The sequence below is a fragment of the Cricetulus griseus genome, chromosome 6 (assembly GCF_003668045.3).
Source record: "Cricetulus griseus strain 17A/GY chromosome 6, alternate assembly CriGri-PICRH-1.0, whole genome shotgun sequence".
Lineage (NCBI taxonomy): Eukaryota > Metazoa > Chordata > Mammalia > Rodentia > Cricetidae > Cricetulus > Cricetulus griseus.
The window spans coordinates 22,304,439-22,318,811 of record NC_048599.1 but is presented as its reverse complement, the minus strand read 5'-3'; the positions used below and the strand labels follow the sequence as shown (position 1 = coordinate 22,318,811).

Below are 14,373 nucleotides of genomic sequence, written 5' to 3'. Positions count from 1 at the left end.
CTGGCTCTATTCTGCATGGCCATTGTCCAAAACAGCTTTATTCATCAACCTATAAAAACAGCACAGAAGGATATCCCACACCAGTCCTGGGTCTATAAGAAAGCAGGATGACCAAGTCTCAAGGAGTAAGCCCTCCCATCAGCTACCCATTCTCCTTATAACCCTGATATTCTTGCTCTGTTTTCTCTATGCCCAACTCTTAATTCACTCGTTGTTTCCTCTATTCCCTATCCCCTGCTATTCCCTCCTTTCTTGCAGACAGCGCTGGCCAGGCCCAGTTTGCTGGCCATGTTATTTGCATTGATTAATCTGGACTGACGTGCTGGACTTCATTTCATTTCATTTGTTTCTTTTTTAAAATTTTATTTGTTAATTATGTATAGTGTTCTGCCTGCATTTATGACTGCAGGCCAGAGGAGGGCAACAAATCTCATTACAGATGGTTGTGAGGCACCATATGGCTACTGGAAATTGAACTCAGGACCTCTGGAAAAGCAGCTAGTGCTCTTAACCACTGATCCAGCTCTCCAGCCCTCTTCCTTTTTAAATGTTTAGTTATTTATTTTGGTTTTTCAAGGCAGGGTTTCTCTGTGTAGTCCTGGCTGTCCTGGAACTCACTCTGTAGGCAGGCTGGCCTCGAACTCACAGAGATCCGCCTGACACTGCCTCCTAAGCACTGGGATTAAAGGTATTCACCACCACTGCCAGGCCAGTCATTCTTTTTTTGACAAGATTTTTTTAGATATATCCCTGGCTGTTCTAGAATTTGATATGTAGACCAGACTGGCCTCAGAGATCAGCCTGCCTCTGCCTCCTAAGTACTGGGACTAAGTGCATGTATTGGCACACCTAGCTTGACTTCATTTCTTCAAAGACACACTACACAGAGCTCAGGTCAGTGTAAGCCCTTTAGTCATTTTCAGATTATATTCATTCATCTATATACAGAAACATTTACTGTATTGTGTTTTAGCTGTCATGCTTAACAACAAAGATACAAAGATTAACGAACAATATGTACCCTCAAACTGAGAATACTTTAAGATTGGGTCAAATGTGTAAATAAGGCTGAGTACTGGGAAACTATAACAGAATCAGTGGAATATATGGCCAAGCTGAGTTACAGAAGGAAAAAACAATAAAGGATGCCTTGCATGCTTCTTCCTTAACCATCCAAGGTAACTCACCTGCAGGTTGAGATAAGAGGATAAGCATTTCAGGACTTGGGCCATGACAGCTGTAGCCCGTTCTCGCTCATGGTCTTTGTATGACTGTAGCCAGGGATCCATGTGCTATAAAAAATAAGGAAGGTCCATGGTCTGTCAGGAATATCTGAAGTAAAACTTGTACTATGTTAAAAAGAACATGTGAAGCAAGAAACTCTACATTACTTCAATATCTAAAATTCATTCCTAATGTGTTGTGGAATAGAATATTTGTTTAACTATGTAAAGATGGGTTACATTTGTTTATGCTGCATTTGTTTAACTATGTAAAGATGTGTTGCTGTTTTAACTTGCCTGCCTAAGGCACCTGATTGGTCTAATAAAAAGAGAACAGCCAATATCTAGGCAGAAGAGGGATGGTTGGGGCTGGGTGGGCGGAGAGAAAAGGGGAGCCAGCCAGCCAGCAGGGGGCCAGCACAGGGAGCAGGAAAGCAGGATGGACAGTATGTAGATGAGGTAAACGAGCCTTGGGGCAGCACATAGATAAAAAGAAATGGGTTAATTTAAGTTAAAAAAAAAATCGAGAAACAAGCCTAAGCTAAGGCTGAGCATTCATGATTAATAAGTCTCTGTGTCATGATTTGGGGACTGGTAGTTCAAGAAAGCCTGCTACACTAATGAAGAAGCAGTTTACACTGGAAGTGATGGGTTAACAAATCCTGGTGTCTTCAAAGCTTGATTTCTAGATTTATCGCCTTTCATCGCATTTCATTTGAAAGGGCATTCAGCCCTTTCAAATCTGCATTGGAAAGAAATAGTAAATGATATGCTCTTAAAGAACTAAAGATGGGATGGGGGCTTGCTGGAGACATGGCTCAGCAGTTAACAGAACTGACTGATCTCCCAGAGGACCCAGGTTTAATTACTAATCCCCACATGGCAGCTTCAATTCCAGGGGATCTGGAAAAGTACAGAAAAGTACAAAGTACAGCCAGACAAGGGAAGAACCCAGACTGACAGTCATGTTGATGGATAAGTAGAAAAGGAATAAGAAATAATGTCAATGTTAGATATGGCAAGAACAAATGCCATCTATGCTCAGGTGCACAGGGCTACTAACACCTTAAAGGTCCTTTCTTCGTGGGGTAGTTGCATCTTAAAAAGAGAAAAATACCTGAATCGAAGTGAATGTATATGATAACTAGATCCCAATTGATGGATAGCATATGCTGGTTAAAGGTGGAGGAGTTCGGTCATTTTCTATGTCTGAGTCCTACACGGTAAGAAGCTGCCTATTTACTAATTTAGGAGATTGCCTCAGGTTCTGGGCCATTCACCAAATCCTTTTATGCTACAAAGAAACAGTAAAGAACATTGTAATAATGATTTAAGCTACTTATTAGAGGCTATTTATTCAATATTCAGGGTAATTGTTGTCTTTGTGGACAGTGAGGAAATCTAATTCTGTGTCAGCGGACTTGTGACCAGTAAATGGCAGTCAGAATTCAAATCCAGGCCTCTGCTTCAAAACTGAAAGCTTTGGGAACAGTGAGATGGCTCCGTGACTAAAGATATTTTCTGCTAAGCCTAACCACACTGGTTCAAGCTTTGGAACCAGGGTGGTAGAAGGAGAGACCTGGTGCCTGCAAGTTGTCCTCTGACCTCCTCTTGTGTATACTCACTCACATACACATACACACAAATAAAATTTTTCAAAAAAAAAAAAAAAGGAACAGTACTTTCAGCTACAGTATTGCCTTATATAGCTTAATTGGTCTATATTTTTCTTCCACTTTTACCAGTGCATAGAAATTTCCTTTGTCCTCTGGAGTCTTAGGATTTCCATTGCTGTGAAGAGACACCATGACCACAGCAATTCTTTTTTTTTTTTTTCTCGAGACAGGGTTTCTCTGTATACCTTTGGAGCCTATCCTGGAACTCGCTAGACCAGGCTGGCCTCGCCCGCCTGCCTCCCAAGTGCTGGGATTAAAGGTGTGCACCACCAATACCCGGCTGACCACAGCAATTCTTATAAAGAAAAAATGGGTAGCTTACAGTTTCAGAGGTTTAGTTCATTATTATCATGGTAGGACATGGCAGTATACAGGCAGACATGGTGCTGGAGAAGGAGCTGAGAATTCTACATCTTGCAGGCAACAGGAAGTGAACTGAGACACTGGGTATGGCTTGGCTTGAGCATATGAGACCTCAAAGCCACCTCCACAGTGACACACTTCCACCAACAAGGCCACACCCACTCCAACAAAGCCACACTTCCTAATATGCCACTCCCTTTGGGGTCCATTTTCTTTCAAACCTCCACACCTGACATTTCATTTACCTTAAAAATGCTGTCAAAGTTTTCCAAATGTGGGTCTTTTACCACCAGACTCTGCAGCATCACAGAGAAGGCTTGGAACGTCTGTCTGTAGAGACACTGAAAAGGTGCAGAATCAGCAAGGCTCCCTCCAGGCAAAGTTCACCAAGTACCATGCTCATCTGATGATGAGCATAACTTTGAGGCTTTACTAAAAGCCTGAGCCAGAGTCAAAGCACCTGCAGGCAGTTTGTGGTATGAGGTGAACAGAAATAAAATACTTCAAATGAGCACCTTAAAATTCCTGGAGTCAGGGTATGGACTACATCTGGGGAACTGTGCAGAGGTCATCAATATACCTTCAAAGCTGACTTGTGACTCATGTTCTGAAACGGGAGCTGTCTGATCTGGTCACCTTCCATAACTCCCTTTTCCAGCCTGCTCAGCAGCCAAAGAGGAAACTGGCCCTTTCCTCAGCCTGGAGCACCTCTCTTTTACTTTCATTCTGCCAACAAGTAACTACTTTCATAAAAAGACCCTGTGCCTCCTTTCTCCTCCTCTCCTGCTCTGATTCTCTTCATACCATGTGTCCCTCTCTCCAGTAGACATACTTACTTACCAGTGGTCTGTCTCTACATTAAGAGGTAGGCTGTCAGAGGGAGGCTGCACACTACTCATCATTTGCGTGACAATGTTTAACATATGGTGGCCCTTCAAGAAACATCAGTAAAACAGGAAGAGATAGGAGTGTGGAAAAGGAGAGTGGGGGGTTGGGGGATGTTCATCAACACGTAATAGTAGATGCACAAACATTTTAATAATAAAAAAATTAAATTTTAAGTTTATTTATTTATTTATTTATTTATTTTTGTTTTGGTTTGGTTTTGGTTTTTTGAGACAGGGTTTCTCTGTGTAACTTTGGAACCTGTCCTGGAACTAGCTCTTGTAGACCAGGCTGGTCTCGAACTCACAGAGATCCGCCTGCCTCTGCCTCCCAAGTGCTGGGATTAAAGGCATATGCCACCACCACCCAGCAAATTTTAAGTTTAAAAAAGTAAATATTTGTTGTGGTTTTGGTGGCACACCAAACCTATAATCAGAACACTCAGGAGGATTGTGAGTTCAAGACCAGCCTGTCTGTACAGAGAGACCTATCTCAAAAATAAAAGGAAACAGAAAGTCTGCAAAGTATTTGAGTGAATACTGCCACTTAATTATTATTATTATGTAGTTGCTGTTGTTGTTTTGTTTGAGACAGGGTCTCACTTTGTAGTTCTGGCTGGCCTGGATCTTGCTATGTAGACCAGCAAGGCTGGCCTTGAACTCACAGACATATGTCTGCATCTTTCTCCCCAAGAGTCACCATGTCCCCCTTTCACTTTATTTTAAATCCAAAGGAAAGAAAGTAGGATCAAAGGGAAAATGAAGGAACACATACACAGGCAAAAAAAGGAGAGAAAGCTGTATTTGACTATGTCCGCCTGTCCTGACATCATTGGTTTTTAGTTGTTTTCGAACTATCAATTGCTCTCCAAAGGCGAAGAGCAGCTGCCCCAGGGATGAGAGGTCATCTTAAGAAAAAAGTGAGTTACCTCTGGGTGGCTAGTGTGGTTTGACACTGTGCTCAGCAGCTGGGTAGGAGTGCTTATGGCAGGCAGAGAGAACATACTTTCAGTGATAAGACCAAGCAAGTCTTCTCGGTCTTCAGAGCCAAACAAGAGGTGCACATCACGGTAACTAGGGAAAGACAGTTTGGGAGAATGTGATGTTAAACTGATACCTCGGCTCTTAAAATAATCAAGAGGACAGGAAAACTGGCTGGTGTAACACCCTGATGGGATAGACATCTGCATGGAGGAGCCATGCATTCCAAAAGATCTCATGAAAGGCTGGAGGAAAAGTGTTCCATCCACTCCCACCCCGTCCCTGGTGCAGATCCTTCCAGGGTCTTCACCAGCTTAGCCACAGAGGCAGGCCTGCAGCACCCTAATGCAGTAATTCACAATTTCCCAAGTGTGCTCTGATGAATCTAAGTTGAGAGAGTTAAGGCTTTAACTGCAGGTCATCTCAGAAATGTTAACTAGCATAGTTGCTGAAGTACAAGTCTCCAAGAGATGTAACCCTTGCAAATTCCTTAGACCTTACATGAGGCATATATGAGAATCACTTTCCCGTGAATATATTTTGGGTTGAACTAAACTCCAAGAGATTCTGTTAAGGTCTCTGACATGTGGATGGCAGCATTCATGACATTCTAGGTTGTTTTCGATTGCTGGAATAAAACACTGACCAAATGCAACTTGGGGAAGAGTTATTTCATCTCACAGGCTACAGTCAATGATCAAGACAAGCCAAGGCAGGGATTCAAGCAAGAACCTGGAGACAGGATCAGGGAGGAACTGGCTTGCAACCTGCTCATAGTCTGCTATTTTTCTCACCTACCCAACAATGGCACCTCTTACAATGAGCTGGGCCCTCCTCCATCAATTAGCAATTAACAAAACACTCATAGACAGGGCCATAGGGTTCCTTCTTCCCAGGTGTATCAAGCTGACAACTGCATTTCAAGTTAAGGTTTTTATTGCTGTGAAGAGACACCATGACCATGTCAACTCCTCCCCACCCCCCAGACAGGGTAACTTTGGAGGTTGTCCTGGAACTAGCTTTTGTAGATCAGGATGGTCTTGAACTCACAGAGACCTGACTGCCTCTGCCTCCCAAGTACTGGGATTAAAGGTGTGTGGCACCACCACTGCCTGTCGACCATGGCAACTCTTATAAAGAAAACATTTAATTAGGGTGACTTGCTTACAGTTCCAGAGGTTCAGTCCATTATCACCATGGCAGGAGCACAGAGGTGATGGTGGAGGAGGTGGTGGTGGCGGTGTTGTGTAAGTAGGCGGAAGTGGTGCCGGAGCTGAGAGTTGTACATCTTTCAGCAACATGAAGTCAACTGAAAGTCACACTGAGGGAAGCTTAAATAAAAGAGACCTCAAAGCCCACCCCCACAGTGACATACTTCCTCCAACAAGACCATACCTTCTAATAGTGCCACTCTCTTTAGGGGCCACTTTCTTTCAAACCACCACAACAACCAAGATTAGCATCACACATGATATTAAAGTTCTCACAAAAGAACATGGATTTGCCTTTTACCCACTGTGGTAGTTTGAATGTAAGTGGTCCCCATAAACTCATAGGGAGTGGCACTGTGGGGGCAGGCTTTGAGGTCTCCTTTCCTATGCACAAGATATCCACTGTCTCACTCACTGCACTTCCTGTTGCCTGTGGGTCAACTGTGGGTCAAGACATAAGAACTCTCAGCTCCTTCTCCAGCACCATGTCTGCCTGCATGCTGCCTTGCTTCCCGCCATGACGATAATGGACTAAATCTCTGAACTGTATGCAAGCCACCCCAATTAAATGTTTTCATTTTATAAGAGTTGCCATGGTCATAGTGTCTCTTCACAGCAATAGAAATCCTAAGACACTCATATAAATAGCCTTCAAAAGTTAAATATATGGGGCATTTTAAAAATCGCATGCATTTATTTAATGTTGGAGCAGTCAGGGAGAAGCACTTGTTACAGTGCCTGTGTGGAAGCCAGACAACAACTCGTAGGAGCTAGCTCTCTCCTACTATATGGGTCCAGGGACCAACATCAGGTCATCACCCTTGGTGGCACATGCCCCTACTCTTTGAACCATCTCGCCAGCCCTAAATAAGGGGCATTTTAATGAGCTCTAGCAGTGTATGCCCCTGAACGAGAAACCAGGATGCATGTGTAAGGTACATGTGGTGTCACCTGAGGTCTGTGATGGTGACAAAGAGCTCCTGGCGCACCAGGCTGGTGAGAGAGTGCAGAGGCTCCTCTTGTACCAGCACCTGCAGTGAGAGGAAAAGAACTTGAGCCATCTGGAAACATACCAACTCACATCAAATGGGCCATCCAAACAACAGGAGGCTGGCCAGGAGGCCTGCTGTCAGCTCCACAGGACAGCAGCAGGACTGTGGAAGAGCTCATTTCTTCTCAGGAACCAGGCTGCAGACTGTCCCTAGCCTCTTATTAGCTGCTTGTGCTGACTCATGCTGGTGAGCCTCTCTGTACCTCAGTTTCCTCACTTATAAAACAGTACAATAGCACTGCTTATGACAAGCGTGGTTGTATTGAGTGAGCTAATTGGTAATTCCCATGATAGCCCTTGCTAATTGTGTCAGTTGTTGTCATTATTACCCGTGATCATTTCCAGTTTAGGTGTTCTACTTCCTCCACTAAACAGGATCTCGAGGGTCAGGGTCATGCTGGCTGGTTTTTACCTGTCAACTTGACACAGCCTAGAACATCTAGGATTGCTTCAATCAGCCTGGCCTTTGGGCATGTCTGTGAGGGATTGTCTGGACTGCTAATTAGCCCTGTGGGCAGTATCAGTCCTCAAGCAGGGAGTCCTGGGCTGTGGAAGAGTGAAGAGGGCTGGTGAAAATCAAATGAGCAGGCAGCATGGTGCATCCACCCATTCTCTGCTCTTTTTCTTTCTTTCTTTTTTTTTTTCTCCCTCCCTCCCTCCCTCCCTGTTTTTTTTTGTTTTTTTTTTTTTTTGCTTTTTTTGTTTTTTGAGACAGGGTTTCTCTGTATTGCTTTGGAGGCTGTCCTGGCACTCACTCTGTAGACCATGTTGGCCGCTAACTCACAGAGATCCGCCTGCTTCTGCCTCCCAAGTGCTGGGATTAAAGGTATGCACCACCACCGCCCGGCTCATTCTCTTTCTTGACTGAGGATGTGATATGTCTGACTGCCCCGACTCCCCTCCATGATGGACTGTAACCTGGAGCGAAGTCAAACTAACCCTTTCCTCCCCAAGTTGCTTTTGATCAAGGTTATTTTTCACAGCCACAGAAAGGAAATTACAGCCAGGCATCGGTGGAACACGCCTTTAATTTCAGCACTCGGGAGGCAGAGGCAGGCTGATCTCTGTGAGTTCGAGGCCAGCCTGATCTACAGAGTGAGTTCCAGAACAACCTCAAAAGCTACACAGAGAAACCCTGTCTCAAACACCCCCCCCCAAAAAAAAAAGAAAGAAAGAAAAGAAAAAAAGAAACTAGAAACATAGCTAATATCCTGATGGTTTGTCCTGAAAAAAGTAACAACTTTCCAATGTACAAATTGACAGTAGAGCTGTGCTATAGGGTAATGGACAGGGAACTCTGCCAGAGCCATGCTGGTTTATGAAGCTCCTCTATTCTGGTTGCTGTATGATAATCCCCATAACTACAGCAACTTGTGTCTCCAGATTCCCAATCCTATGGATCTCCAGTTATGGCATTCAGGAAACATGTTTATCTATTCTTTACCTAATAGTTCTTAGCTGAGTACGCACTGGTTACCCCAGCCACGACTGTGTACCTGTAGGGAGCCGTTCCTGCATTCTCCATTACAATGATGGTGCCTACATGTAGGGAGCCGGTTCCTGCATTCTCCATTACAATAATGGTGCCTGAAGACACCAAGATGTAAATTACTTCACAGGCTGGGTAATCTCCATTCCTTTGATCTCTGCCTATCCCGTGGCTCATTTGGCCTGAGGAGCTGAAGCCATTCATAGGGTAACACGTCCCAGGCGGCTTGCCAGCCTTTATTTAAGGAAAGGGATTCTTGGTTCAGAGTCTCCGCTCTGGTAAGCTTATGCTCTCTCACTCTCAAGATGCATTAAAGCTTGTCTGCAGAAGGATCCGAGTGTCCTGCGTGTATTTCTTGCCGGCGAGAAAATACACCTACAGGCACCGAATGTAAATTATTTCACAGGTGCTGGGTAATTTCCATTCCTTTGATCTCTGCCTATCCCATGGCTCAGTTGGCCTGAGGAGCTGAAGCCATTCATAGGGTAACACGTCCCAGGCAGCCGCGGCCAGCCTTTATTAAGGGATGGGATTCTTGGTTCAGGGTCTCCGTTCTGGTAAGCTTATGCTCTCCTCTCTCAAGATGCATTAAAGCTTTCCTGCAGAAGGATCCGAGTGTCCTGCGTGTATTTCTTGCCGGCGAGAACATATAGCGCGCGGGACATGTACCTGCACAAGGAAGCTTTTCAATACCTTCCCCTACCTGTCTTTCTACCCTATTACCACCCCAGCCTGGAAACACAAAGCAGGCTGATTTTTAGAGAGACCTCCCCTTTATTTGGGGCTAAAGTCCTTGTCTGTCTTTCTCAGACCTTACAGAAACAAGAGGAGTATTGGAGTCAGAGGACCCCTGGCTCTGCCATGTATTCATCCAGAGGCCCCTGGCTTGGATGCTTTGTTCCCTTAGCTGTAGAGGATCTGGAGTGGTTCTCAAGAGTTCACATGAGGAGCTATTGTGGGTGTAACTTGACTGTGAATGTGGTGAAACCTCACTGGATTGTCCACCTTTCCACATGAACTGCCCTAGCCCATAGCAACAGACATCTCACATGAACTGCCCTAGCCCATAGCAACAGACATCTCACATGAACTGCCCTAGCCCATAGCAACAGACACTTCACAGCCATATCTCTGCTGTGCCATTTTGTCCTACTGCTCACAGTTGAATTATTCAGGAGAGACACCAAGGCCAATTAAATTCCCCCAGGAACCTGGAATTGGCACCTCTTGGACATTCTTTCTGGATCGTCATTGTCATTAACTTACACATTTTGTTTCAGGATCTTATGAGATCCAGTCTGGTCTCAAACTCACTATGTGGTCAAAGTTGGCCTTGAACTCATGACCCTTCTCCCGCTACCTAGGCATTACTGGCATGAATAGCCATGGCAATCTCTGGCTGATCTTCAGAGAGAGTTTAGCATTTAGGAGCATGGGCCCTGTGGACAAAATAGAAGAGAGGCAATTTTGGGAAGAGGGGAGATGAGGAATGATGGACACATGTTCAGAGGAGCACTGGGAATGGAGAGAAGGCCTCCTGGAGGATGTGGCAGCACAGCCTCTCCTCTCCCTTAGTGGGCTATCCTCCTGTCCTGGGGCCCAGGGAGAACCTATCACCTTCCCCATGCTGCAGCTGCCTCTAGTGGAGTTCTCCTGCAATGTCCTCATGGAACTCAGCAGGCAGAATGTGCTCAGTAGATATTACCCAGGATCTCTGAGCTTTCCTCTTGATTCAAACTCAGATCTGAATGGTGGCTTGCTGCTCTTCCTAGTTTCTAAAGGAACTCATCTATCTTCATGGCTTTACAGCCTGGAAAGGACACAGCATTCAGATTGTCTTCAGCTTTAACAGTCAGGGCTGTCACACCATGTCTAGCCATCTCAAGGGGTCACATCTAAAATCACAGCTGCAACCTAGCATTATCCTCTTCTAAAGAACCTGTCTTCCTGGCCATCAATCAACCTTTCCCAGGGCTCATGAAAAGATGACATGACTTTCCAACTTGTGTTCATGCCCTACTCTCATCAATTCCAGCAAAGTCTTGGCAGTTACTCATTTCTGTAGTCACACATTTCACATATAGATGAACACAGCACATTTTAGCTGAACCCTCAGGCCTAATGCCTTCTGATTTCAATCTGTTTGGGCCATTTCTGTCAGAATGATCCTTTCTTAATTTTTTAAAAATTTCATTTGTGTGTGTGAATACATGCTGTGTGTACAGTGCCCAGAGGCTAGAAGAAGGCATCTGCTCCACCAGACCTAGAGTTATAAGTGACTGTAAGTCACTGGTTGTGGGTGCTGGGAACTGAACCGGGTCCTCTGGAGGAAGGCTTTGTCATTTGTTCACAATTATGTTAGCCACCACAAGGACTCAGTGCTAGCTGAATGGTCTTTGCCTAGAAGATACTTGTGAGGGAGGTGCCTCTTGGTAACTGTCCAGATCACAGTGTCACCGTCACCTTCACGCTTCTGCCTGAAAAGATCACCAGCAGTCTCACTACTGTGTGAACCTGCCCAAGACTCATCTAATTGATCAAGTGATAAACAGACCCCATGTGGGAAGTAGTACTGTGGTAACAAAGGAAGACATTCTCTCTGGGTAGAGGAAAAGCAAAGAAAAGGCAGGAAGCTGGATCTGACACAAGGAAGGGATGAACAGATGTGAAGAAAGAAGTGACTTGAATTTGCCAGATATGGTTGGAAGGTGGAGGCAGTTGGATCTCTGCCAGTTCCAGGCCAGCCTGGTAATATACTTAGAGAAACAAACTAACAAAGTTATGTTTGAATTGGATGTTCATGAGTAGATTCTCAGAGTATACGTATCATGGAAATACTGCAAAAAAAATAGAAATAGTGTTATTAAAAAAAGAAAATTAAAAAAAATGAGTTTGTCTCAAAGATCTCAATGAAAGTCAGGTAAATATTAAGATAGATGAGGTTTAGAGAGGCTGAATGATTTGACAAGTAGGCAGGGTTATGAAGGATCTGGATGCAGAAGAATGGAGACCCAAGGTGGCTAAGGAGAATGAAGAGGCACCTGGAACACCAGGATTCAGTTGCATCAGGTCTTTTTATTTATATGTGTGCATGTATGAGAGTCATCCAAGTATGCAACAGAAGCTGGTTCCTCCATGCTCCTGTGTAGTCCATTATTTAGACAACTTACTGTTGAGCCACTCATCTGGGTCATTTTCAGGGCTTTGCTCTTCCATAAAGTGATGTGGAATAATCCTGCTGTACACTGTGAAGATGTGTTGTTCTCATTGTTAATAAAAAGATGATTGGCCGATGGCTAGGCAGGCTTTTGGGGGCAGAGAGAATGCTGGATAGAAGGGTAGAGTCAGAGGAGTCCATGAGTATAAGTGTGGAAATCAGGATTCACTAGACTCAATATAGAATGAAGCAGAGTTTATTTTGGGAAAGGAACTTAGACAGGAAACAAGTGACTGTCGCATTGCTCCAGCTCCAAGAATGCAGACCCTGCCACCCTGATGCTCTCCACGACCTAAAGGGGCTTCTGAACCCCAATCCTCGCCTGTGACTATGCCCAAAAGTTCAAGATCAGTGCTACAGGTGCGGGAGTAGATAACATCACTACAAATCCCCTTTTAGTCTAAAGGAGAAGATTTAGGTTTGATACAAAACTATATATAATGATAGCAAATATCAAGTATGCTCTAGGAGAAGGAGAAGTAAAATATACACAATTTAAGACCTACTGCCAGTGAAGCAACATAGAGCAACTGGCATGAACTATATACCCAATCCTAGGGTAAAGATTACTACAAAGTTGTGCTAAACTGGAAAGTTTAAGTCTTGTACCTAATATTTCAAGAGAGAATAATAATTATGACAGTCTAATCTTCAACCTCATCAAAGACCTGAGAAGGAAGATAATAATACTAGGATAGGCAGGAAGCGTAAGCAAGCTACTTCCAAAGGGTGCAAGTGAAGACAGAAACAGCAGGCTACCTGGACAGTCACCCAAAGTCTCACAGCAGTGTAGAGGCAACCAGCTTTGGCTAAGGCCTAGAGTAACTGACCAACACAGAAGCAGGGAAGTTGAAAGACTGTCTTGGACACCTCAGATTCAGCAGAGTGAGCAGGATGGGAAGTATGTACATGAGGTAAACCAGCCTTGGGCAGCACGTAGATTAATAGAAATTAAATTATTGAAGAGCTAGCTAAAAACAAGCCTAAGCTATAGATCCATCATTTATAATTAATATTAAGTCTTTGTGTGTTTTTTGGGAGCAGCTAGCAGGACAGAGCTGATTGAGGTCTAGATGGAAAACTCCACCTACAATAGAATGGCCATAACATTTGTGTACACATCTTCACAGAAGTTCTGGTTATGTGGTAGGCATTTTAGCCTTTTTTTTTTTTTTAACAAACTGCCCAACTGTTCACCATCTTACCTCCCCACCAGCAGTGTACTAAAACTTTAGTTACTCTGTAACTTCATCAGCACCTGGTATTGCCTTCTTTTATTCTGGCCAGTTTACTGGTGTTCCATTGAATCTTACTGTGTTTTCAACTTATTTTTCTCTAATCACAATGATGGAATACTTTTTCATGACTTATAAAAAAAACTTTCTTTGGAAAACTGTCAGAGATTTGTTTGCCTTCCTTTGCACATTTTGCTTTGGTTTCACTGGCTTTTTGTTTAATTCAAGAGCCATACATTAGTGTGGGTTAAGAAAAGTGAAGTAATGCCTTCAGCTGTTGTATTTGGCTTGCTAATTTTATGTCAACTTGTCACAAGGCAGTTATTTTGAAAGAGAGAACCTCAACTGAGAAAAATTCCCCCACTAGATTGGCCCAAGGGATATTTTCTTGATTAATGATTGATGTGGGAGGGCTCAACTCCCTGTGGGTGGTGTCACTCCTAAGCTGGTCATCCTATCAAAGCAGGCTGACCAAACCACGAGGAACAAGCCATAAGCAATACTCCTCCCTGGCTTTGGCATCAGTTCCTGCTCTGACTTTCCTCAGTGATGGATAGTTATCTGGAGGTATGAGTGAAATAAGCCCTTTCTTCCCCAAGTTGCTTTTGGTCATAGTGTTTTATCACAGCATTAGAAAGTCTGCGTTATACAGCCATGCATTAAGGTGGATCAAGAAAAAATAACTAATGCCTTCAAGCTCTTTCTCTGCAACAACTCCAACCTCTTCCTCCTCATGAGTTGTAACAAAACTGCTTCTTCCGCTGTGCACCTGTCCTCTTGGTGTTGGAAGAATGCTTTTTCAATCTCTGTACACATGGCTGCTGTGACTAAGTAGATTCATCTGTGCAAATTTCTCAAGGATACCCTTAACTTCTGTAGACAGAGCCCCTTCTCAGTCCATACTTTGATAGATACCAGACATGGTCCTGTTACTACAGGTGACCCTCTTGCAAAGAATGGGCTTGTGCTGTCTGAGATTTGCATTAGCGGATTTTCCAGGTTGCAGGTGAAATTCTCGGCAATCAGCTGCTGTCAACCCTGGT

General features: G+C 44.0%; 1 protein-coding gene across 2 annotated transcripts in view; it reads right to left on the bottom strand.

Annotated features, from left to right (window-relative positions):
* The window catches only part of Mroh8 (maestro heat like repeat family member 8), an 88,201-nt gene that overhangs the window by 45,096 nt on the left and 28,732 nt on the right, over nucleotides 1-14,373 (bottom strand). For both annotated transcript variants that reach the window (XM_027421276.2, XM_027421275.2), the window contains 4 exons: nucleotides 7,290-7,369; nucleotides 5,076-5,220; nucleotides 3,508-3,603; nucleotides 1,188-1,292 (listed from right to left, as the gene is read on the bottom strand). In XM_027421276.2, the coding sequence (XP_027277077.1) occupies nucleotides 1,188-1,292; nucleotides 3,508-3,603; nucleotides 5,076-5,220; nucleotides 7,290-7,369 (426 nt within the window). The remainder of the gene's footprint in view (nucleotides 1-1,187; nucleotides 1,293-3,507; nucleotides 3,604-5,075; nucleotides 5,221-7,289; nucleotides 7,370-14,373) is intronic.